General features: G+C 39.0%; 1 protein-coding gene and 2 long non-coding RNA genes across 4 annotated transcripts; 1 reads left to right on the plus strand and 2 right to left on the minus strand.

Moving 5' to 3' along the window:
- Positions 1-27: 27 nt before the first annotated feature.
- LOC143362179 (uncharacterized) lies at positions 28-12,278 on the minus strand. Of its 2 annotated transcripts, XR_013083607.1 has the most exons (4): positions 12,041-12,278; positions 7,753-11,936; positions 6,024-6,196; positions 4,618-4,825 (listed from the first exon to the last, which is right to left on the minus strand). XR_013083607.1 is itself a non-coding variant. In XM_076802113.1 (3 exons), the coding sequence occupies exons 2-3, from the start codon at positions 4,805-4,807 to the stop codon at positions 2,203-2,205; spliced, it is 1,785 nt and encodes a 594-aa protein (XP_076658228.1). In that variant the 5' UTR covers positions 4,808-4,825; positions 9,204-11,601; the 3' UTR covers positions 28-2,202. The 2 variants fall into 2 exon arrangements, 1 of the variants encoding a protein (XP_076658228.1); XM_076802113.1 differs by lacking the exons at positions 6,024-6,196; positions 12,041-12,278 and adding an exon at positions 28-3,517 and having other exon boundaries at positions 4,338-4,825; positions 9,204-11,601.
- A 2,179-nt stretch (positions 12,279-14,457) lies between these two features.
- On the minus strand, positions 14,458-26,290 carry LOC143362123 (uncharacterized). Its single transcript, XR_013083594.1, has 4 exons — positions 25,910-26,290; positions 23,423-25,415; positions 16,712-16,937; positions 14,458-15,891 (listed from the first exon to the last, which is right to left on the minus strand). It is a non-coding gene; the product is annotated as an uncharacterized LOC143362123 (long non-coding RNA).
- Positions 24,349-24,900, plus strand: LOC143362120 (uncharacterized). The gene is made up of 2 exons (XR_013083591.1): positions 24,349-24,457; positions 24,732-24,900. It is a non-coding gene; the product is annotated as an uncharacterized LOC143362120 (long non-coding RNA).
- Positions 26,291-26,417: the final 127 nt, after the last annotated feature.

A 26,417-nucleotide genomic window follows, 5' to 3' on the forward strand; every position in this document is an offset into this window, starting at 1 on the left:
CAGCTGAAGGAAAAAAAAGTACCAATGTAACACAGAACTTATAACGAGCAATATATTCCTATTCTTTCGTGATTAGGTATTTTTTTTGTAATTAACAATTAACGTAGATTGCCTATTACAATAATTACGCTGAGATATACGTACGAGTATGCCAAATTATTGTAATGGAAAATATAAGTTTTTTTTGTAAATGATTTTATTGATCAAATTAAAAATTTAATATGTAATGACGTATAATGTTATATATCGAATTTTATGAATGTACAAATAGTGCTGTTAAAAATGTTGATTAATTCTCCCTGTACAAGTTATTAGTTCGTTCGTTCGTTTAAAATAATATAATAATTAATAAGTGCATCTTAGTTCTTAGTAACACTCCACGGTTAATAATTATACAAATTAAAAGTGTTCGAGTATATAATACAAAAAAGAAAATAATTCTTATAATTGGTTAATTAAGAGAAATTTGTTTATATTAAATGTATGTTTTATTTTAGCAGTTTTCTCCAATATTTATGTAAGTAACAATGAAAATGACTTATAGACTATCCATACTGATTATGATAATAATAATAGCTATAATAATATGATAATAAAATAATAATTATATTTCTTGTACAGCTATACCCACTGCCTTTAGTAATGATACTTACAATAAAAAGTATTCTTTTTTTTGTATACATACATCTTTTGTTCAAACAATTTTGAGTGTGTTCGAGATCCACCGGTAAAACAGATTCGGCTCGACCACGAAAAACCGGTTTTCTTTTGCTGTACTTTCGTCGTGCAACTTATGATAATACAAATATTTGTCAATCACGATCAACACAAAGAAGAAGATTGCAAAGTCTTCTTGCAAAAGGATCATCGGTTTTGTTAATAAACTGAACTAAATACTATACAAAATAAGTTATACTAACTTATCAGAATTATAAAAATATCGTAGTTAGTCCTAGAAATGCGTCCCTTTCGCGAAATACCGAAATTTAAATGCACAGAATTTGAATTGTTAATCGTATATAATAATACCTTTTATCTTTACGATATGCAAACTGATATTTGTGTATTCATATGACAATGCTATCAAAAATTTGTCCATAACCAATCGGTATTCTTCTTTACAACTTTCAAAAACGTATGTGTACCTTCTCGGATTAATTTACAGTCAATATAGCAATAGAACATTCTTCATTTCGAACATATCAAACGTCGAACAACCAATCAAATTGATAAATCGATAAATGTACAATTTTACAATTGTTTCGCACAACTTATCATTGCATTTCTCTTCAAATATTAGTCGAATGCCATAGATTAACATATACACTCTCTTTCTGTGTCTCGATCGTCTAGAATAAATGGAATAAATAGATTCACTTCATATTTGCACGACAGTCTTATTCCTTCTTGTGCACGGTAAACTGGTTGTATTTACAGCCCTGCTTTGTGAATTACTCGTTACCTTTCACATTACGTATTTTCTTTCTCTCTCTCTCTTTCTCTCCCTCTCTCTCGCTCTTTCTTTCCCTCCCATTAATTATTTATCATTGAAGAAAAATTAACTTCAGCCGAAAACTCGATTGCCTTCTGTCTGGCGAATCCAGTCCGCGCTTTCAAAAATATATTTTTATATTTATATATATATATATGTATATATAAACTTCTTTATTTACTTCTAACTTGCGTCATGGAACTGGATTAGCGACAAAAACATATTGAATTAAAACGAGTTAAGACAAACCCGCTCCAACCTTTTTTTTTTCTTTCCTTACACGTACGCTAGAACGTGTACGCAAAAAAGAAACATTGTATTTTATGTACGAACTTCGTTCGTCAGTCAGCTCAGTGCGTTTTGCAGAATAATTATAATCGTACATTAGTCTGACCTACGACTTCCTTTGAAGAAGCTGATGGTGTACAAACTTTGAAATGCGACGGCTCGTCAGTAAAAGTATCTTTATTTGAAGATACAAAGAAAGATCTCAATCTTTTTTTGTTTTTTTTTTTTGTTTACTTTTGCAACACCACTACTAGGCAACGATAACCACCATCAACGAGAATTTTTTTTCTTTACACGATACCAATTTGACTATGGGATTATAGAATTCAATCGGCAAGCACGCCTTGCCTTGCACGTCCTCTAGCCTGTTGATGATTGAACCGGAAGTACCGCCCAGGTTGATTCTGAGCGGTATGCTGCTGCTAATGCTGTTGCTGTTGTTGTTGTTGCTGCTGTTGTTGCTGCTGTTGTTGCTGCTGCTGCTGCTGTTGCTGCTGCTGCTGTTGATGGTGAAGTATAGCCATCGCACCAGTTTCAGCTGCAGTCGGAAGAACAACGGTGGACTGTTCGCTAACGGCTATTTGATGGATCTGAGCTTGAGAACCTTGCCCCACTTGTATTTGTATCTGTTGCAATTCGGATACCGATGATTGTTGTTGCAATTGTTCTGCCTGCTGTTGCAATTGCTCGGCCTGCTGCTGTTGTTCTGTCTGCTGTTGGGAATTCTGGGAAGCGTCGGTCGTGTTCAAAGGATCTTCTTTGATACGCTTAGCCAAATGAGACCTGGCGTGCTTTCTCAGATGGTCTTTGCGGTAGAACGCTTTTCCGCATTCGGTACAAACCTCGGTTTTCTGTCCGGAGTGTATAACAAAATGAAGGTTCAAGTGTTCTTTTCGTTTGAAGCCTTTCATGCAAACGGAACAAATGAAAGGTCTATCCGGATTGTGGCCCAGTTTGTGCCGTTCTAAGTGTTCTTTACGTTTCAAACCTGCACCACAAATGTCACATATAAATCTCCTCTCGATTTTGTGTCCAATGAGATGTTGTTCCAACAGTTCTTTCTCAGGATACGCCATGTTGCACTGCGGGCAACAGAATAATGTTGTACCGTCGAGGGCTGTCACTATGCTGACTTGACCGGGTTTCGGCTTTTTCGGCTTCGGCGGTTTCTTCTTGTACTTCTTTTTCCTCTTAGGCTTCGCTCCGGTTTCCTGTTCCTCAACAACATCAGGAATGATCGCCGTTTCCCCGGAAGCGACTGTGATCTGCACAGCTTGCTCTCCCGATGCAGCGCTCCCGGTTGTATCCATACCATCAGCCCCTAAAGGACTGGACTCGATGGTGGCTTCTCTCTTTATTGTCTCTGCCGAGAATTTCAGGAAGTGTTGTAAGCTAATAGGTAAGGTACTAGCAGGCAACCTGGACAGGTAATCAGCGACAGTTGATCCTGGAGTTGCAAGACTTTGCCAACTAGCAGGCATAGAAGTAATGAACTCTTCTCCGCTTTGATTCCCTTGGTTCTTAATACTACCCCTCTTTATGAGGGCCACCGGTGTTGTTCCTTCTTTTACGTCCTCTTTCGATTCCTCCATACCCTCACGTAAAATCAAGTCCTGTGGAATCTGGGCTACCACGGTTAATCCTTCTGGCGCACCTGGCAGCTGCACGGTTTGCTGAATAGTCTGCTGTGATGTTGTAGTGACCGCTGTTGATGTGCTTTGGGTTGTCTGGTCGGACCTAAAATTAACACAGAAAGTATTTCACTATTTTGAAACGAAACAAGATATACAATAGATTATTGTAAAGCGTGATAAGGATGTCCTACTAATTTTGTATTTACACGTATACTTGAATATAAAATGAAATTTGTATATTTTTTATTTTCCTTTTATAAGAGCATTTTCAACATACTGACTAGATTTTATAACATCCCCGTATCGTGATTGCAGCACCATCAAATTTTACAGTCTCTTTCACGTGCCATTCTTTTAAATTTTTTCCTCGTTGAATACAACTATTCATTTTCGTTTCATCTGACCGTATAACGTTTTTTTAATTCTTAACGATGCAGTTGTTTATTTAGATATTTTTGTTTTTGATAGATGAGCTCTCTTCTTCTCCTTCATAGTTCCAAAGTTCATGTCACGAAGACATACTGTCCATCTACTACATCTTGCATCAAAATCTTCTTTCAATATTTTTGCTGCCATTGAGGCTGATTTTGCCTCCGCTTGTGGACTATACGTAAGTACTTTTCTTAACAAGGAATCGTTTTAAATTTTTAATGTACTATGTCGAGCTGCATCAACTAATGTATAAAAAAATATATATGATTCTATTTAAAGAAGTGAAGGTGACCTTGAAATCTCCGAAAATTCTTCAACTGCAAAAAAATTATCATCGCCATATTATAGATCGTCCTGACCTGGACAACTTCTGTTCATAAAGTTTTTCAATATCTCCAAAAATAACAGACATATTCAAGTGCCAGCTGGACCACCCTGAAGTGCTTTTAAAAATCAAATAAAATAAAACAAAACAAAACGACAAGCCTTACGTTTGTGTGGTAGCCACAGTGTTCTGTGGCTGCACTTGAATCTGCACCCCATCTGCGCCTTGTTGGCTGTACGCGACGGTGAGCACCGTCGCAGCACCCTGTTGGAATTGTCCCAAGGAGATTGGGGCCAAGTGATATTTCGGCTGGTCACCGCTGTTTCCGCTTTGGGACACACTGGGATTGACCACCTGGATCTGGACGGTTTGCTGTTGCTGCGTGCCATCTTTCCCAGGTACGGTAATGGGCAGTGTGATTATCTGCTGCTGCTGACTGTTACCCCCTTGAGCTACGGCGAAACCGTTCGGATCGACCGGCCTCAAATAATGAACACCACCCTCGCCACCAGAGAGAACGCCGACCACTTGACCCCCAGTCGGCAGGTTCTGTGCGAATTTAGCGGTTGCAAACTGGTGAACCGTGCCCGTCGGTAGCGAGCCTGCCGGAAAGCCGGGAAAGGGCGTGAAATTCATCTTCCACGATAATTAAATCTGAAAACCAAAAGAATAACCATCTTGTAGGCACGTGCCTCTGCTTCTCTCTAGAACATTCTGTTATATCGTTAATAAGCGACATTTTCTTCCAAAATAAAAAAAAAACGAAATATATACAGGGTGTCTCATTTAAATCGATCCTAAATGTGTACACACATATATATATATATATATATATATATATATATATGCATATGCACACATACTACGTCATTAAATTATACAAATCAATTACATTTAACAAGAAGATTTGACAAGCGGATAATAAACACAAGATAGAGGTCTTACTACTCGGGTATCCGAGAACTTAGAGTGTTTTTCACTCCTCCACATTAATTGTACTTATTTTTAAAGCATAATGAATATTAAAAATCAGTTAATATATACGTTATATACCTCATTTTTAATATTCATTACACTTTAAAAATAAGTATAATTAATATAGGCACAGTAATTGGTGCCCCACGATAATTGGGTCCCTTACGCTATTCGTATTTAGATTGAACGGCCATCCAAGTATTCAAGGTCGGGTATTCATAGATCCGTGCAGTAGTAAGAACCCTAACACGCAAAATAATAATTACTATGAATTAAATTAATTTTGAAGTCGCTTATACAGGGCGGAATATGTAAGTACATAATTGGAACCACTTCGATTATTGCGTAAGTAATCATTTTAATAATCTGTGAAATCTATATCGTGCACATTAATTTATAATTGCAATTGTAGAAATTTGTTTATTTGTTGCAGAACACACCCGAATAGTTCTCTCCCCCACGGGATCGAAAAATCTTATAACGGGATATTTCTCCTGGATAATATACGACGCTGGCAAGACCCGTGTTGTTGACATATATCGAAAATTCACTGTATATGTATGTGTGACCTCCTCTACGTATCCACGTACAAAAAAAGTTAAATAATCAGATCAGACTATACCCTCGTGGAAACCATTTGGATTGCATTTGAAATATTATTTTTTTTCCACTAAAATCATTACTTAATTACGCAGTAATCGAAGTGGTTCCAATTACATATATGTTCCACCCTACATAATTATACAAAAATGTATGAAATTTCATTGAACGAAACGTGATTGCGAATTCGAAGGGAAAAAAATAAGAAGTAGGATATTGAAAAGTTGATAGTAGCCACTTAGTTGTACATGTATACGTATTACACAGTTGCACTCACTTTGACGCATGAGTGCTGCTGTCGAAGTGCATCGACCTTCGTAACTTCGAACGGTTTCAATAGATCCCGCGTTTCACAGAACTCACAGTTATTCTCTAATCCATTAATCTATCTTCGCTGGACACTGTTCCCGAAGCAAAGCAAGTTCACGATGTTTATACACGAGCATGTTGCTAAATACGAAAAACAAATTGTAAATCAATATCGTGTATCAACGAGCTCGAGAAATTTCAAAGTTCGCACGCTTATAGCCGTATAAATAGAGAGGTCGACATTTCGTAATAAAGATGCAAAGATTAATATTCGAATAATGCAGAATATTTAGTGCAATTGGAAATTTAGACAATTAAACGTTTATGATACCAACGTTGGGCATTTACTGGGGCTCTTACCGTTCTTTAAATTTACAATTATCGGAAGTCAGATACCCATTCAGTTGACCTCCGAATATCTAAATATGTCCGTGTACTCGGGTACTAAAAATTAGTTCGCTAAATTTACATCCAACTATTTTGAATGTATGGCTATTATGAGATTTAAGTTCGAATATTCGAATGTTGACAGACGTATATTGTTCTCAGATCAAAGTTCAAGTCATAAGTGTTCCGAGTACTTGGATACGCGGGCAGTAAAAGCTCTAGCATTTACCCTACACATATGTACGTCGGTACATCCCCCCTAACAGACAAATATCCTACACGTGGCGAGAAAGTTGCTATACAATTGCCATGCGAAAGTACGTGCAGCACGTGCTCCGTAAGCGTAGCGTGTATGTCTCCAAACAAGAGATACCCCACGTAAGTATGTACGATGTATACATATGTACCGCTACACTCCATGTGCCGTCTGTGCTACGATATAGTTATGTACAGGTAGATCACATTAATACGTCAAGATCAAGGTTGACCTTGTAAGCGTATCAGCCTTCTACATATATTTACTGAAAAGATTCAGGGAGTGTCGGTACTCGGTTATGAATTGGCACGTCCCCTCCCCCCACCCGTAATCCGGCACCCTTACGTATACATATTCCCCTCGTCTCTGAAACGGTCCACATCTCGTGTAGCAGCAAAGACGCTTATGTTTCCCGAAGTTGAAGTTCGAGGCATCGTCTTACCATCTCCGCCGTCAAAGTCTTAACTTCAGACCTCTTGACCATGTGTTGGTATGTGGGGGTGGGGGATGAGGTAGCCCCCACTTCACCCCCTCCCCCACCTCAAAGGGATCCGGGAGCAGGGAGGATAGTCGTCGAAGTGGCTCAGGATTGCACCCCACTCCACTACGATGGTGTCCCCACGGGGGTAGGGGGTAGGAACACGATGAGGGTAGGGGGGAACCCATAGGTGGGAAAACGGGAACCCACCGCGAAATAGACCCCGAGACTCTCTCGCGTTCTCTTTCTCTCGCGCGCGCCAACAACACACGGAACACCGCGAGAATAGGACGGGAAGGAACGATAGTTCGGTGTGTAGGTGCGTAAGCGTGTGCCGTAAGCTCGAAGGGGTAGGGGCATGTCAAGAAAGAAGGGAGACGAACCTCGACATACTGGGAACTCCCCGGAGAGGGGAACGCGAAATATCGGGAGAGAACATACGAAGCAGACATCGTGGCAGACGAAGTGGGACACACTGATGACTCTCGCCCTTGATCTACCCGTGGTAGGGAAGGAACAGAAAATGGGAGAGAGAGAAAGAGAGAGAGAGAGAATGAAAGAGAGAGGTTAGGTTACCCGTGCACTTCTCCTCCTTTCGACGCATCGAGGAGGGTGCCGTGTCGAACGGACGATTACTCCGTGGCTGCAAGTCGTTGTGGGTGGTTGCACAACTTAATTAGAAAACAACTACCAGAGTACGAGCACGCAGAAACACGGACGCACCGCGGATGCGTTTTTTGGCTTTCGCGGAATGGCGTGTACGACTGACCGGTCAGCCTCGCCGACGTACCGTTGCAAGACGCGCATGTCGTAATGGCGCCGATTCTCTGAAAGCTCAACACATCTCTCTCTCTCTTTCTCTCTCGCTCTCTCCCTCGCTCCCTCTCACGCTTGTACACACAACGAGGAGAGCATGTCTCTGTAGATTCGTGGTTTCTCGAGAAATTCTATCTAGATGTCTCGCATAACTGCACAGGCTTGGCTCTGATATCGCGGCTGGGGGGACACCGCACGCGGAACGGAATAGCTCTCGCTGGGGCATTGTGCAATCAGACGCATTTTTCTTACACGCACCCAGGATAAAAATCTTACGATCGCGTAATAAAAAGTGTTCGGAAAGGAGATTATACATGTTGATATTTGTACTCCGTGAATGTAAACGTACAAAGAAGAATGGATGTATAGGGTTAAGCAAGCGACATTACGGATCGTATGAACGCGAATGCGCGAGCGTGTCGGACAGTTAGATAGAGACGGGACGAGACGGGACGGAACGGAACGGTATGAGACAAGACGAGACGAGACGACGATGGGCAAGGTTACACGTCAGCAGGTTTGATGATGCATCGGCCATATTGGAGATCCGTGGTATGAAGAACGCGAGAAAATAGCATAGGTCCGCGAGGCTGGTGCTCTGTTCTCTCGACGGTTATTCCCTCTCTTTCCCTTTTTCCCTGCGTCCCTCCCTTCCTTTGGTGGTCTTTCGATCGCGCATCGGGAGATGTTACATGGAGAGGAAGTAGGAAAAAGATCGTGGTGAGTTTGCAGAGGCGAGAGCAGGGCAGAGGCGAAACGGAGGACAGAGTAGAGCCAACAGAGGCACACAGGCAGGGCTGTTGTTTACACCCCCACCTCGACGGGTTAGAGGCAGCGAGATGCCACGGAGGGGCCTCCGAGACCTCGGCGGGCACCCACCACCACGCAATTTCCAACCCCACCAGCCTCTCAACCACTGTCCGCACCTCCAACCACCCCACCAAAGCCAGCCCGAGCCAAGCCGTGAGCCACGACGAGGGCCCCGCGACGATTTTAGTGTCTTGGGGTGGGTGCTCTGTGGCCACTGTTTCGCGGTTTCTCGTGTGCACGTTTCGCATTAGGAGTAAAGCGCGTAAAGAGATCGCGGGACGTCATCCTCCAGCCAGGTAGCACACACCAGTTCGCTACTACGTCCGAACGAACGATATGTGCCACGCGAGTTCCCCTACGTACAAGAGAATCATCCACGAGGATATGCGTGTCCTACTTACCCACGAGCAGCTGTGACTCCCTTGTGCACTCCTTTCGGCGTACTGCTACGACTGTTGCGTCGGAACACCTTCGCGTAGTACTGAGACCGTCCGCCTGCTGGCTGACTCGGCTGCGTTGTTTTCAGTCTTCACCGCAGCGGCAGCAACTTTCTCATTTCTACGTATACGCTCGACGTGTGCCACGGCTCTTTTTGACTAGCCGCGCGGCTACTCTTCACGACGCACACGTCATACGAATACGAAACGAACGAACGTGCCCGTTGGCAAATGGACGAGCCGTGACTCGCGATTAATTCGCGCACTACTGGCTGGTTTTACGCGGCAACAGCGAGCCGCGACGCGCACTCATTTCCGGGTTTACGACAGTCGAGTTCGATCGAGTATGGCCCCCGGTCGGTAGGTAAGCGTGGGTCTCTTGGGTCGGCCAACGGGGAATGAATACGAGCTAACGGTACATAGCCACCCGACGATGGTTACACGTTAACTCGGAGCGCCGCGATGTGCCAGGCCACTCTCCTGAAAACCACGAGCTGTGAAAGTAGACACCCTCCTTCTTCGTTCCTATCTCAGGTTTATCTCGAACGATCTCGTCTCACCGTATTCGTTCAACGAATTCTCGTTTTTTCAGTCAATAAATTAAAATACTTTTAACCGCGAAAACTTCCACTGCTATTAATATTCTATCGAAGAAATATCAACTATGGCGGCGGTTACGCGCGGAGTATATCGAGAGAGCAAGGGGAAAGCGGCGCCTGCGCGCTTGCAAATTAAACAATTAGTTCTTATGGTATCATTCTATTTGCAAGCACGACAGAAATATTTTTAATTTTTTCGAGAATCACGGATGTTTGGGACAATTTCCTAATAGTCCGGAAAACACCTGTCCGTCGCTCTATCCTACTCCCAGCCACTTCGTCACTTCGTCGACACTAACTCTGCGCGCACCTAGCGGGCACTGAAGTGAGGTTAGGTCGAGAATCGAAGTGTCGAGAGCAATTCGATAGTCGCCATCTTTCAATGTAATAACCGCTCGATATGAATCGTTTAGTGACATCTATTTCTTGTACCTTTCTTTTTGTAAATTATATACATCGTAGCAGTATAATATAAAATAAAATTAACTAAATGTACCTTTTTTTTTATTTTGCAGTCTCTGTTCTAGTAAATATATGAATTATTTCGCATTTTTGCAATTTTCGAGTAATAAAAACAGCTATTCAATATAATAGTTGTATATTATTATATAATAATGTAATATAAATGACCAATAATTATTAACACATTCTTATCAATAATTTCATCGTTCGTACTTATAAAAATTGTAATCCTACATGTTTCTGGCTGACAAAGAAAAATCACAGCCAGTGAGTCATTGAACTCGATCAAACTTTTTGTAAATTTTACGCAAATATAGACAAACGTATATTTAAATGTTTATGAGAATGGACGTTGTTTATAAATACATTTAGCGTTAAAAATACTTTTGCAACTTCTATTTATTTTTGCTGTCTTTAGTACTTATGAAAGAGTCATTTTATAAAATATTTATAAACAATGTGTATTTACACAAACACTTGAATATGCCTAATTTTTGTTTTACATTCACCGCTAAAAGTTTAGCTGAAATCAATACCCTAACTTGTAAATTCCCATTGTGAGTTCTGAATTAACATGGAATTTTAAATATATATTTTTTACGTTCAAGCGTACAAATTGACTACTTAATTACTTTATAATAATAAATAATTTCATTCCTATTGAAACCATAAGATTTCCTAGATGATACTTGTTTCACGCGTCTAAAAAATTTGGTAGTGATACAAATATATTGGAAAGGAATGAAGTAATGACGTGTAAAAAATGCTTCATGATTAATAATCATTAGACTACGGATTTTCTGCATTTATGACAAAGGCGAGTAGGTGCAATTTAAAATTGTAGAAAGATTAGAAGAATTTACAAATGTCGATATACTATTTTGAGCTCATTCAAATTATTAAAGAAAGAGAAAGATTTCTATTCGATGCCTGTGCTTTGTCATTGATACAGCAAACTTTTATTTTACATAAAGATCCGCAGTGCAGTAATAATTATACAGTAAACTCCCCCTTATCTAGTTTCTCTGTTTCTTAGAGATTTTTACCTGCAGACAGATTTCCAGTATTGGTATGCATTATAATAGTTTTATAAAGATTATGCCATTATTTTTTTTTCAGCTGAGCAATCAATAAACATTTATGTACAACACATATATCTGGTAATCTAATTTACAACCTATAAATGATACTTTATCCATGTATTTGAGTTGTCTGATCATTTGTTCATCCAGTTTCAAGTTCATACCCGTAGAAACTGGTTAATTGAGAGTCTACTGCAGTTTAAAAATAAGTATATCAAAACGATTCGGATGTTCTTTGTATACGTTCCATGTATAAGGTAAATAACAACTTATTACTTTCATAATAAAAAGGATTTTCAAACACATCAAGATCTGGTTTATAATCAGCTGTATAGCTACTTTGGCTAGAGCTACATCCCTCATACAGCGGCGATCCCTGGGAGAGCTCCGAATAATTTGGTGAAGGTAAAAAGGTTTTCTTGCTCCAGTCCGCATCCATATTTTCTATCATACTCTCTTGCATACCTGATAAGTTATTAATATGAAGATTATTGATTCTTTTGCTCAATGGCATAAATTCGCTAGATTCTTCTTCCGCATTACGCCCTCGTTTCCTAAATTTGATAAAATTATATCAACCGAACATTTTCCAACGTGGTCATTTATATACTAAATAAAGACAGTTATGTCACTTTACAAACACGTAAACAAAACTAACCTGTTATCTCTCGTCATTCTTGAATGAATCTTATCTTTTAACAATAAGCCTTACTGCAAATTCATTTTTAAACAGTACATGTTATAACATCTGTGATCATTTTTGAAGAATCGATGTCGTGTATCATGCAAACTACGATATATTTGTCTGTCAAGAAAACAAAGCTCGATTAGGCGAATTGGCAATATACACTCTAATATTTTCACACAACGTTAGTTCTCTCTTTCGCTGGTAGAGTGCGTCAGTGACATGTTTTAAAGTCAACGTTTCTAGACACATAAACCTTGCAACGTTGTGCAATTTTTACAGAGATGAGCATTTATTATTACAAAAATTAGTATCATTGAAAATTGCCATTGATGAAATTAATCGTCAACTATATTAAATGTCCACCAACTCTTAATTTCTATTAATAATGATAATAACGAGGTATATAAAAATAGTACAAATAAGGACAGACTACTGTAAAAGTAATGCTAAATTATGAGAAATGTTTTCCAGTAATATACATATAACGTATTTGTTCGTCAAAAATGTTATGCTGATCGGAGATAATTATTCCTGGAGAGATAGTACAATCTGTATTTTCAACATTCTGGTTATATATAATATTCAATAATATGATAAGTATATTCTGCCGAAATATACAAAATCAGATAATAAAAGTCGTCGTAAAAATGTGTTCTTCATGCGATCAATTTTGAAAAAATGGATTAGAGTAGATTTTCGCTTTTCAATTACATATGTATAGGCATGAATCATATCACCATAAGCGCGATTGATGGTTTCCTAGAATCTTACACGCTTTGCTTACAATGTCTGATCTTCATTATTAGTATTTCGTGAGTAATCGCATATCATCATTTACCATTCATTCACAGAGCGGAAGAAGCGTATGAATAAATTTAGTACACGTGAGCAGGGGTTATAATACACGCTTGGCAAAGGCAATTTTTATTTATGTTATATTCAGATATTACTCTAACTTTAAACTTGTTCTGTGTCCATATTCCTATTGAACTACATTTTTATTATCGTTAAAACAATTGTTCTTTTCGAAGGAATAAAATATTCCTTTAGTTATGAAAAAGTTGCATTAAACGGGATGTCACGCTAACCGGGCTCTGATTGGTCCGCGTTTGTCGTTAATAACTCGTTAATAAAGTCGCGAAAGGCATTTTCACAAACTAAAAAGTTACATGAAATTAGCTCAGAAATCACCTCTTCCAAGGAAGCACGACATTTTTGGGACACCCTATATATCCAAGAACGAATTCGTCGAGTCAGTAAAGACCACGTTGAACATCAAAGAGAAATTAAACGCGTGTAGTCTAACGTTAAGAGATTAAGGCCATTTATAGTAAAAGATTTAAGGCGATGTGCAAACCGTCCATATTTGGCTCTTTTATACATGCTCCGCTTGGTACGTGGGTGTGAACGCACCCTCGTTGTTACTCTGACCGAGTCGCTCCAATTACAACGTGATATGCGCGTTGACGAACTTAATTAATTTGTAGAAGATTTCCCGGTATGCCGAGTGAAAGAGCGGTGAAGGAACCAAGCGATATTAGGAAGCCAGAAACGTTTGTCGTCTGGGAAACGTTTATCTCAGAGGATGCCGACATCCGTAGGATAACGTGCATATGTACCTATGCGTATGTATGTCTTACCACAGGAAACGGAAACTAGACACTTGTCGACAGTCGGCTAATTTTCCGAAAATTTCCAAATGCTTTTTACTAGAAATTTTCAGTCGATTCGGAAATAACTTCTGCTGTAGACACTGAAAAACGATTGACCGGGTATATGAAGATACATATATCTACTCATGGCAATAATAATTTTCCCAGGTACAGGTTAAATCTAATCATATTTTATTTATTTATGAGAAACCGCTTCGTAATTTCCCGAAGTAAAATAAATCACAAATATCACCTTATTTTTTGCGTTCTAAATCGGGCTTCCCCTTAATCAGGCCGTCGAGTCATCCCATAATTCCATGTACGATTTTCTAGTCGATCGGTTATATCTGCGGAAAGGCGTTTAGTGTGTGTGACGTGTCTATACCTGTGTGCAACGTGTACGCACACCGAACCAGCGCCAGCGGTGGCCTTGATTCCTAAAGCCGTAAAAAGATCCCGTCGTTGGGTCAATTAAACCAAGCCACGAAGTCATTGACTTTAGGTGCACGGCCAATTTCTCTTCGACAGGTTGTTACGTAGCCTGTTCCAAAAACCTTCACATCGAAAATCATCTCAACGCTGACCTTTGTTTTGAGCACGCTCGAATATTGGAAATAAAGATAACAATCACAGTGATTGTACTTTATTTTACTATGTAAATTATATAAAACACTGTTGTACAGATTTCTTACGCACGATATCAAATTAATTTCGTTTAATGTTTACTAAAAAAAGAAAAGAGCGGATTAAGGATGTTAACTTTTTCATAATATCTTTTTGTGTAATTTAAGAACTTAATATTTACGTGCTTTGAAAACAATACATGTATTGCTTCAATTATACTTTATATCTAGAATTTGTTTACTTTGATGAAGTAAAAGTAATATATCAATAACGTATCTGTTTTGATAACCCCTCTGTATACATGTTTGTACCTCGCACTGTATCTGCAATACGAGACAGCTTACGTTGCAACGGAACGGTTTGATAAAGTTAACGAACGAACGTTTCCATATATGGGCATATATGAAGAAGCGTAACGATTGCTCAGCGCGTGACTAACATTTCAGATTATTTGGCGTGTTTATATGTCAAATTCCCGGCTCCCGCGCCGCCCGTCAATCGGCCGCTACAGGAAATTGAACCACTCCCTAAACGAGGAGAGCCGTATCGCTTGCAATTCTCGACTTATTTAAGCTAAACTTTCATTAAATGAGTTTAAAGGTTGGAATGTATTCAGAATACGTATACGTATGCATATGGGAGAGAAAGATTGTATTTGACGTGGTTATGTCGATGACGTTTACCGATCACAGAACGATTCTGATTTCACTGGGAAAGATACACAGGGTTGGCAACGTGGCCGAGCCGATGAGTAATCGGAAGAGCCTATCCCCTTTTCTCGCAACGGATGAAAATCAAGGCTGCCCGTGGGCCTAAATTGGACTATGCACGCTGTTGGATTAGGTCGACGCACGTGATACCCGGCATGGTTCCATGCACGTCCCTAAGCTAGAGCCCCACGTGACACGTTTGTCGACTACGACAAGAAGCGTAGGGTGAATTTGCACGGCGGCTCGTCACTTTCAATGCCACGTAGCAGCGCCACGGGGGTGTCCCCGCCCGTTCATGGTTCTCTGTATGGGGTGAGTCATGGCACTCCCTCCCAGTTTGGGCGTGGTGGCCACTGCAGACTGCAGACGTTCCTCATCGATCTAGCCGGGGCCATGAAACACCATAGAGCCAAAACGACTCGCCAAGGTGGTCCCTTTAATATTTACTGTATGAGGCCTTCTTTAGAAATTTGATAGGCAGAATTAGCCTATATTAGTGTGAAAATTCTTAGATTTCAGTTAGAAAACAAATTAAAAGTTTTTCATTAAAATTAGTTAATATATGTGTTATATATCTCTTTTTCAATATTCGTACACAGTAATTGGGTCCCTTACCCTACCGTAGTTTTGGCAGATTCATTTCGAGTATTACATTACAACGTAGCAATACGTTGCAGTTTAATAATGTCGCAACAAGTTGAAGATAATGGTTCACTATCGAACTAATTGTTCAAAAGAGAGATAAGATTAACGCGAGCCCTGGAACATGTTGCGGCTATTACGTACTTGTCAATAGTACAGAACCCACAAGTTTCCTGTCTTTGTAATTCTACAACTAATAACCATACAATAGAATGAGGATATATTTAAGTAACGAATTAGGAGAGATTTTATTTGCTCTGACAACTTTTTTCACGGTACATTGGATTTGAGCTTGTCTGTACTAGAAAATATGTAGTTATGAAGATTATCTCGAACAAAGAGATAACGATAACTGGTACTACCATATCGTTCTATTTACGAAGCTTCTTTACAGTTCCTTTAATATCAATACTGGAGCGAAAGTTGTAGCGGCTATCGCCGAAGGAACTACCGCGGCCCAAGTATAGTTTTGAAACATAATATGCTGCACATGGTACATATTGAAAAAACAAACTGAACAGGCTAAGCTTAAACACGTGTGTACGACATGGGAACGTTTTGCTACCGGTTAAATTACGGCAGTATTTATTAGACTCGTATAAGGTAGGTTAATCATTAGCAGCAGTTAAATAATCTCGTGAAAGGGAGTTTTCGCGTGACGATACGGTACTGGGCACTGTCCCTCAAGACTCCAGCCTCGAGACAAGACAGTCAAGACCCGTTTCCGCGCTCCTTCGATTTGCCACGAGCGATACGCTGCGTCCCATTTCGCGCAGAAGTGCAATGTACTCGGTGATTCAAGTACCGGAGGCACCGCGTACCTCGCCAGCGTAGAAAATTTACCCGACAATGCTAACACTATTCTATGTGTATTCTATGACGTACAGAGTGACCGATGAAACGGTTGCAGTTTATATTTTTTGGAACACGATGTCACGCTACCAGATCGCTAACGATACAAAAATGCTTTGTTCCATTTCTGTCGAATAGTAAACTTAACATGGGGGCCTTACCAACAAATGTGCCATTACATAGATCGCAACTGATTAATTACAGTATGCGCGTCCGCTCTTCGTACACCATGAGTCCGGAGTGGCCAAAGTGAATTCCCAGGCTATTTTCTCTGACGTCTTTACAGGGACCTCGCCGGTGTAACCTCCAATTGAACTTGAACTTGGAAAAATGTAGAGCGGTGGCGGTGCACACTCGACTACTTACATTACGTGCAGTAGGCAGTATCTACATAAAAGACGCGTTCGTAAATCTATGCTTGGATTTCTTCTCTGCGATATTATAGATTACAGTAAGGTTGTACTGTACATCTATAGTACAGATGTCTATACTGTACATCTGTAACATCAAAAACAAAAGTCTTCGGTCGTACAAACATCACAAATATATTTTTTGTTTTTTGAAGCAAATTATGACCGAGTCCACCTGAACTTGAATAAACCATGACGTGGCTTATTGTGGCTTGTGGCCCAAGACACATTCCCTAGTAGCTTTCCTTACAAGCTATAAATAAGAATTCAAGAAGCATTCGTGGTTATAAATAGCTGTTTCCGCTTTGCCAGGTAGGCAGGATCGATTGACTCCTCAGCTTTGTCAGAGGACGGGGACCGGTGCTACAAGGACCTTTTTATCCTCCATGCATTATGCATGATGCATATCGATTCCAACTTCCAACAGGACGAATATGTTCGTACAATGGGCAATCAGATTATTATGAACAGGCGGGAGGATATTGAAATTATTAATAAATATTGAAATTATTGGAAATACAGCAAGGTTTACTCCGATTTTGCCGGATTACGCGCTGGTGCAAGCAGTGTCGCCAGATGAGGGGAGGGAGCACAAATTGAGGGGAACAACTCTGCCACTACCGGACTATGCATGACAGAGACGAAAATCGTCACGTGACCGGGCCTGTCATGGCAGGCCGGACGGGCGACCGGAGCGCGACAGTGGGGGTAGCCGATTCTGCATCATCGACTCTCGGAGCACTAATTTCCCAGGCGTGGAATATTAAGTATAATTAAGAGATCACTTGTGTCTTGCGTGTGCTTAGAAACGAGTATTACCCTCCTCTGCCCTGTTAGTTTTTGTCGACGTTAGATTACCCTAAACACGCGTTAGACTCACACTAAACACACACTACACTCGAATATGTTCCCAATGCCGGCTCATTTTTCATTGAAAACTCGCACATCAACTTTGAATAGCTTCGATCTTCAAATCCAAAGTTTTTCAATAGAAATCTGCTAGATGATGCAGAAACATCTTTGAAAAATAGTGATGAACTCAGGATTGTGAAAGTTGTGGCTTCGCGCTGTAGAACGAGCGGGCGCACTATTCTTCGTAGAAAGTTTAGCGACGATTTAATTTTACACGGCAGCGTATTCCATTAAAGTTACCAGGAAAAACCGCATTTTTTAACCATCAGCAAATTACAACAAGCACGCAGCCTCATTTACCAGCCTCCCGAGTACTATTTTTGTAGGAAGGTGACAATATGAAAGTCACGCGGATCGAATTCACCAAATCTCGCGTTACTAGCGTTATGAAGGTCGCCTAGGAGTATGTAATCGCCTGCGAGGCATTAACGGTCCCAAAAGCTATTACACCGGAAACTGTATTTTCGATTCGGTTCGTCGTATTTATAAATATTAGGCTCTATCCGGTACCACATTAGCACGTTGATTTAACGTCGGTCATAAGGCCGGTGACGACATACTATGTACATCCTAAGTAACCAACTTTTGATTGAAAACTGAATTTTGCATTGACCGTGTCTTTTAGATCAGAAAAGTGGTAATAGAGGTCTTAAAACATCGAATCAAATAATTACGATACTGATCCGATATCTTATCATAGAAAATTTTCCATTTCAGTGTGATGATGGTAAAGAGTGATAATAACTTTAGCGTCCACAGTTGTTGTCTTTTTATTACTGCGAATAAAAGATACTTATACATATGCTTGTCATGATTTCCCATAACACCGTTTATTCTAATTGGAATTAAAGGGTAGTCTGGGACAACACGGCATATTTGAGAATTCGAGTTAGGGCAAGACGGGCCACGAATATGCGTAAAGGGGGAGGACAAGGAGCAAAAGACATGTCAGAAGCATGTACGTGGCGGAAATGCAGCACCGAAGAAGGAAGTGAAAAAACATACGAATTATGTAAGAAGAAGGAGTGTCTGCAATGCACTTACAGGAATGCAAGAAAATGCGCAACTTGACACCGTTTCGCAGCGAATGGTATGTCGCCGACAATTTTGTAGCAGAATATATACAGAACTATAAAGAAAATCAGGTTATTCCGTAGGTTCTCTTATCCTCTTCAATTGATAAGGGAGTATTGCAAACAAATGCGATGAGAATAAATATATTTTCTGTAACGACCTTGCGTCGGTATCATCGTTATCTGTGTCACACCGAGGAAGCTCGAATTAATCGGTACGGAGCTTAAACGCTTCGCAACATTGCTTACATGCGTTGTAGTTGATTTCAATTAGCCCACCCTATACATGTGGGAGTTTTTTATCAGTGTAATCAAGCATGGATAATATGTGGGTCGACAACTCTCACAGGTCTCTTGTTGGATGATCCAAACCTAACCTAGACTTAACCAAAATTCGTTCAAAAGTGACTATAAAAACTTTAGTTAGGTCAAGTATTTTAATTTATCTTAGAGTTGCCAAAGACCACGGAGAAATAGATTTCTATAGCTATTTGAATAGAATGTTCGTTAGGTTCGAGTTAGGTTTGGAATTTTAAAAAATAAAGAGAATTTTGAAATGCCGATTTTATATAATTATTAACATATAATTTGTTCAGACTTTTCAAAGAAGGGGCACATGAAAAATACGGTTAAATGGAACTAGAAAAACTGCCGCATGAATGGCTGGATACTCTGATCAGGACATTCTCATTCTCAGTAGAACGAGACGGTCACGGACAGAGAAGAAAGGGAGTAGACACGTATCTAGAAATCTCAAGACCGTACACTTACGGCTACATTAATGAAGGAGGACAACTCTTTAACGCGCAGAAAATAAATTGATATTTAGGAATTTTTCTTAGAAGAACAATATCCCATATTCTTTTTTTGTACTTGATCCGCGAAAGGAGTTTTTAAAGCATAACTTTTGTCAACAGAATTGTGGGTCATCGCATCAAGGCGTTTAATATTTCCGTCGATGGTGAATAACCGGTAGAGAGGCCTCGTTCAGCTACATAAATGTTCAAGTAGCTCCAAACTTGCACAGATAAGGAAAGGCCTTGCTTTTCTCGACAAGGACGCTAAGTTGTCTTGCCATATAGACAACGTATACCGTCCTAGCCGTGCAGTCGTCCCACTTTCGTATGCAACGAGAACGCTGCACTTGGCCTAATGTCCACACGCGTGTGTATGTATAGGACGTGTCAAAAGTGTCGGTCGGTACGAATAGAAATTCTCTTCGTCTATGTCTATGCACGGGTACAGGTTAGTTCCAGCATCAGCAGTTAAACTATTATTATAAGTTAATTGTTAAAATAAATAAAAATTTTTAAATAAAAATTAAATTTATATTATTTTATTTTAGTGAAATATAAAAATATAATATATTTAATAATAAAAATATAAATTTTTTTAAAATCTTGAGAATAGACTAGGATTAGATACCCTATTATAAAGATAAAATAGAGATATTAAATATTAAATGTAAATCATTAAAATTAAATATTATGGCGGCTTTATAAACTTCTTAGAGGAACTTGTTTATTAAATTGATATACCACGTTAAGATGAACTTATATATAAAATTTATGTATTGTTGTTTAAAAAATGTATAGAAACTTTATTTTTAAAATATTATATTAAAAATTTGGTATAATATGAATTCAAATCAAAATATAGTTGATTTAAGATATAATGAGTTACATTAAATTTATATATTTTGAATTTTTTTAAATTTAATGAAGATGGGATTTAAAAGTAAATTTTATAAATCAATAAAATTGAAATTAGTTTTATTTAGTGTACAAATTGCCCGTCACTTTCATTATAAATGGAATAAGTCGTGACGTAGTAAAGGTATTGGAAAATGTTTTTAATAAAAATTTTAGTTTAATATAAAATATTTCGTTTACATTGAAAAAATTTAATAAAATAAAATTTTATATAAAATAAATAAATATTTTTAATATAATTATTATACATATATATATATTTGGCAAAAATTATATTCACCTGTTTAACAACAATATGTCTTTTTGATATTTATTTAAAGTCGTCCCTGCTCCATGAAATATTTTAAATACCTGCAGTATATTGACTGTACAAAGGTAGCATAATCATTTGTCTTTTAATTAAAGGCTGGAATGAAAGGGTTAATGAAATATAAACTGTTTCAATATTACAAAATTAAATTAAATTTTAAATAAGAATGCTTAAATTATTTTAAGGGACGATAAGACCTTATAGAATTTTATAAGATAATTAAATTTTTTAATTATTTATTTATATAAAATTTAATTAAATTAATTTTATTGGGGTAATATTTAAATTTAATAAACTTTAAATTTTATAATCATAAATTAATGTAAGAGAAAATTAAATTATATTATAAATTATTAGAAAAATTACCTTAGGGATAACAGCATCATATCTTTAGGAAGATCATATTTATAAAGATGTTTGTGACCTCGATGTTGAATTAAGATAAATTTTAAATGCAGAAGTTTAAAAATTAAGTCTGTTCGAGACTTCTAATATCTTACATGATTTGAGTTCAGATCGGTGTAAGCCAGATCGGTTTCTATCTTTAAAATAAAATAATATTTTTGTACGAAAGGACCAAATATTTTTAATATTTAATATATATATATAGGTACATATAGGTATATATAGGTACATCCTACGGTAATCGTATACTTCATCGAACAGTTTCTTTTCGTTAGAAGCTTTCCTTGCAAGATCGCACTTTTCCTCAAATTATCCGTCCTCGCATACAATGCAGTTGTGAGAACAGAAAGCGGATGATAATTGCATCGGTTGTTTTTACACCTTCAAGTTTCATCACGTGGAAAGATATTTAATTATTTCGGTATCGCGTAGAGTATAGGACACATTTTGCTTATGTAATAATAATTCAACAAATTTGAAAAACAATAAATAAAGTGATTTTGTGTCTATACTTCTTCAAATTACACGAAGAACTGAGAACAATAAACTTGTCATCGTGAAGACGAATTACAATGGTGGCGATGAATCGGCGAATTGGTAGGAAAAATAATTTCAGACTTGAAAGTTATATCGTTCTAGGCGGCCGTGGCAGCGGCCGCCCAAGAATCCAAGATTCGTGGTCTTCGGTTCAGCCAGTGACGTTGGAGATTCTTGGGATTTGACCTTGCACACGCGACTGACCCAGAACAGGTAGACAACCGGTAAAACGAATGTGTTCATGTTCGTACGTTTTGCCGGCTACTTGCGTTCTTGACTCCGTTTCCTTGCGTACTTGTGTGCGTACTCGCGCGAAGTCAAGGATTTAGAACACGGTCGTGGATTGTCGGGATTACCAAAAACGATGATTTCGTCCTTCCGCTTATTCAAATTGACGCTCGGTGACTCTGCGAGCCGTTCGATGCCACGACGTAATGGAAATTTTTCATTGACTAAATATGTACACTGTCCAACAGTTTTTAACGTTTCGCTAACCAATAGGACTTTCGGTACATGTATCAGACATTGGCGCGATAAACTCGATTTTTAAATTACAAATACTCAAGCGCCATCGTCCCATGAAACCAAGCAATTATCTTATCTATTATATCAAGAAGTGTATTAACAGATTTTTTCTAGTAGATATCACATTCCAGGTTTTTTGTATTTCGATTTCTTTGAGGTGGAAGACGTCATCGCTTTACTCGGAAGAAAATGATTGTGGAATGGAGATTTGAAGTGGGAGTCCTCATTTCTCAAAGCATTGCTTCGCAATCAACTATAACATGACTGCAATGAAGTGATAGTACAGTTTCAATCAATAGATTTTTACTTCATACAATGACAACATTTATTGCAGTCTTTGCTCGCAGTTGAAGTTGAGTCTTATGTCTTATGCCTTGTGCGAATAACAAGTCTGCCGTCTGGGCCCCGGCCATTATCATTTTCTTTATCGTCAGCTGCTCAGAACGACCTGCAACGTCACTGTTTCTGAATCTGACGAGCCGCAAGTCAACACTAAATATAGTGATCGCGTATTATCGCACGTCTCCGGCTGGATTCCTTGCATGCTTGACAATCACCAACGAGGACTGTTGACTTGCGGCCAGAAATTAACCATTAAGAAACTCACCTCCGCCGAGCGGTAGATACTTGCAGAGTTGGGCAAATTATTTTTTAAACCATTAGAAACAGCTCGAACAGCCTGTGTAGAACAGTAAAAAGTATTTATCGCTTTTAATATACATAAATTTAGTATTTATGATATCGATCGAATATTTTCTGCCAGGGCAGGAATGTATTGGTTCAATCACCGTGTATGTAGATGAGACTCTCTCGGCCGACTCTGTTCCTCTGTTTCGCGATTTGAAAATTCTTAAAAGGTGTACCGATAGAGGGTCTTTGACCTCGTTACGGTGATTCCCGATAGTTTCACTGTCTGGACCGAACGCATGCGGCTAGTCCGATGAGAAAGAGCCTTGAGCACTCTTCTGGGTGGGTGCGTTGAACTTACCGTCGCATTCCGTATTGATTTCGGTGGTACTGCGCGACCGGAGCCAGACGTTACCTACAGCATGTGTCCGCGTAGGACAGACACGCCCAATCGGCTCGTAGGACGGATGAAAGGGCCGCGGAGGGCAGATAACCCAGAACGAGAAGTCATTTCCGTTGGAAAAACTTGCACCACTTTCACTGAAAACGACCGATGCCTAAAGCACCGACATAATCGGTTAATCGCTATGCCGATGGCACCGCCGGCGCCGGAGCCTTACGCAAGGCCTTGAAGACCTTGAACGGGGACCTTATTTGGTAAGCAAGGTCGAGGCTTCTCGAACTATTGGGTTTTCAGGCTGGTCACAATGTGTCTACAGTCTACACCTTACTTAGACGTAATTCTTCCCATTGTACAAGCAGTTCTTAGATCCGTTTGCACGGTTGTTTAACAATTCTCAAATCATATTTCGAATTTAAACCAAATAATCCCATGCCACAGAACATTGAATCAGACTCGTGACGATAGTTTTATTCGGTTCTTGTAAATGGAAATAAAAAAGAAGAAACATGTGCATTGTACTCGTACAGATACACATTTTATTCGCTGACTGGGTAATGCTTAATTTTTTTATTGCCTGGTCGATTAATTTTTATAAGGTGGTATGCAGAAATTTCATTCCAAGGAGTCGGAAATAATGATCAGTTCTACTACAGTACATGCAATTAAAGTGCATGCACTGAAAGTATCGCACACGTGTGACAGCTGACCATTGACTTGAACGGTTGAGGTTATGTTAAACATAGACGAAGCGACCTATCCACGCATGTGACGTGATAATCCCCGGCATGTATTTAAATTTCACACTACATAGATAGCAGCATTTAGATCGACTAAGAAACATATCAAATAAAGTTTCAAGCACGTGTAAAAAATCAAAGTTGTATCTACTTTCGAAAAATCTTCAAAAAAACAGCTGCTTCATCCAATCGCGGTTTCTTATTAAGCACAAATGACTCACCGGTTGTGTCGTCGTAGCACTATTTCGTCAAAGAGGTATGACACACGTACTTATTCATCGAACTGTACTGTTTTCTTAAACGTATTCTTAACGTGAATAGCAATATTACATAATCATTTTACATTAAAAATTAAAATAATCCAATTTTAAGAACTGCTAATACCCTTCAGAAAATTCCATTAAGGCAAATACAAAAATTTAAGTACAATAGAAAATTATATCGAAAATTGTTAATAAAAATCTGTTTCACGGCAAGGAGTCATATCGCTATTATAATCGATGCAAAATACATTCTAAAGTGTTTTGCAGAAGGTATAACACACGGGAAAGCTCGATCTTTGACGTTTTCATCGCCACGTGGTTTCTCGTCATAAGTCCGACCTACCATAGTAGACTACATGAACCCGCCTATCGATTTTGCAGCAGACACTGCACGCACACCGGAACAGCTTCCGTGTCTAATGGACGCGAACACTAAATGGTGCAACCGTAGCGTAGGGCTCGAGTGACGTGGACTAGTCCAGTGCACCCTTATCCGCGCCCTTGAGTCTATTTTTAGCTCTTGTTTCATGAAAAAGGCGGCCGAGATGGCACACAACACATACTAAGTGGGAGGATGTGCGACGACTTCGTTTCGGTCGTCCGATGTGAATCGTTCTTTCACTGTTGAGAAATTAGATCGTTTATTAGGAAACGTCATCTGCTCTAATACGTAGCGAAACTTGGTGGATGAATATTCACAGATCATCAGACCTGACCCACTGACTTTTTAAGTCTTTCTGCTTATAGTGAATTTTAAATATGATTAAATCACTCTTGTTTATTTGAAACCAGTTTTATTGCCAGTTCTGGACTCTTTACATACATATCTTGGGATATTCGTCTCTCTTAGAAATTACACGGATAAATATGAAGTTAAAGATAAAGTTTGTTAACCTATCATTTACTTTGAGTCCATTCTTCAAATATTCCATCCTACCTAACGGCGTATACCTGAAAGATAGCCAGACGAAATTCTTGGAATCTCTTGAGCAACTGTATCGCATTTAATTTGCGATTTCAAATAAATCTGTGATAAATTTTGTTTCAAAGAATTTTATATATTACAACGATAAAGTTAGTAAGCTAACTTTACTGACTTTAAAAATTCTAAAATGAGTCATTCTGACTCATCCGATAGTTCTAATATTAAGTAATTCGTGAACTATAGAAGCAGATACAAAATTGTTCGCTTTCTTAAACATTTCAAAATTTTAAATAAAATAATACCTCGTTGTACAACAGGATTTGTTATAAATGTGTACGTTCTCGATCTGCTTAAAGGGAATAAACCGGATAGAGGGTGCATATATTTTTATGAAAATTCAGGAAGAGATTAACAAGAGTACAGTACAGATCTGTCTGTAACAAGTGCGACACGACTTTCATTAAACAAAATAAAATGCTGATCAATCTAAAGTGTGGAGCGAAACTTTTCTGATTCATACCTACTGCCGGTACTGGTTCGCACGCGTACACATACAGAGAACGGTTGTAATCTTCGCATACATTTGTGCGCACACTACTACAAACAGCTCTGACGGTTAGTCAGGAAAGCCCTTACGCTAGTGTACGCTTCCAGAAGGCATTATGCTCCCCGTATCGTACAGTTTGAAGCGGCATTTGGAGAATCTAGCCGGCAGCCGGCCAGCAGACCAATCAGCAAGCCGCTCTCGTTTTATGCCCATATATGGCAAGAGCTGTGAATCCAAGTGGTGGGGAAAGCCGGCTGGACGATTCCATTCTGAAATAGGGGCGCTCAGCGAAACTGTATTACCCGATATAACGATTAAAATAAACGAACGATCGTCAAATTTCCCATCTACAAGGGTTCATCGTTCGATGACTCGTATTTTATGCATAGGTTCAAAAAACACGAAAAAATAGGAAATAGTCAAGACTGTCCGGAACTCGAACAACGTTTATGCGGACCACACCTTTGGGCAAGTCCACATA

This window comes from Halictus rubicundus, chromosome 16 (assembly GCF_050948215.1).
Source record: "Halictus rubicundus isolate RS-2024b chromosome 16, iyHalRubi1_principal, whole genome shotgun sequence".
NCBI classification, from domain to species: Eukaryota; Metazoa; Arthropoda; class Insecta; order Hymenoptera; family Halictidae; genus Halictus; species Halictus rubicundus.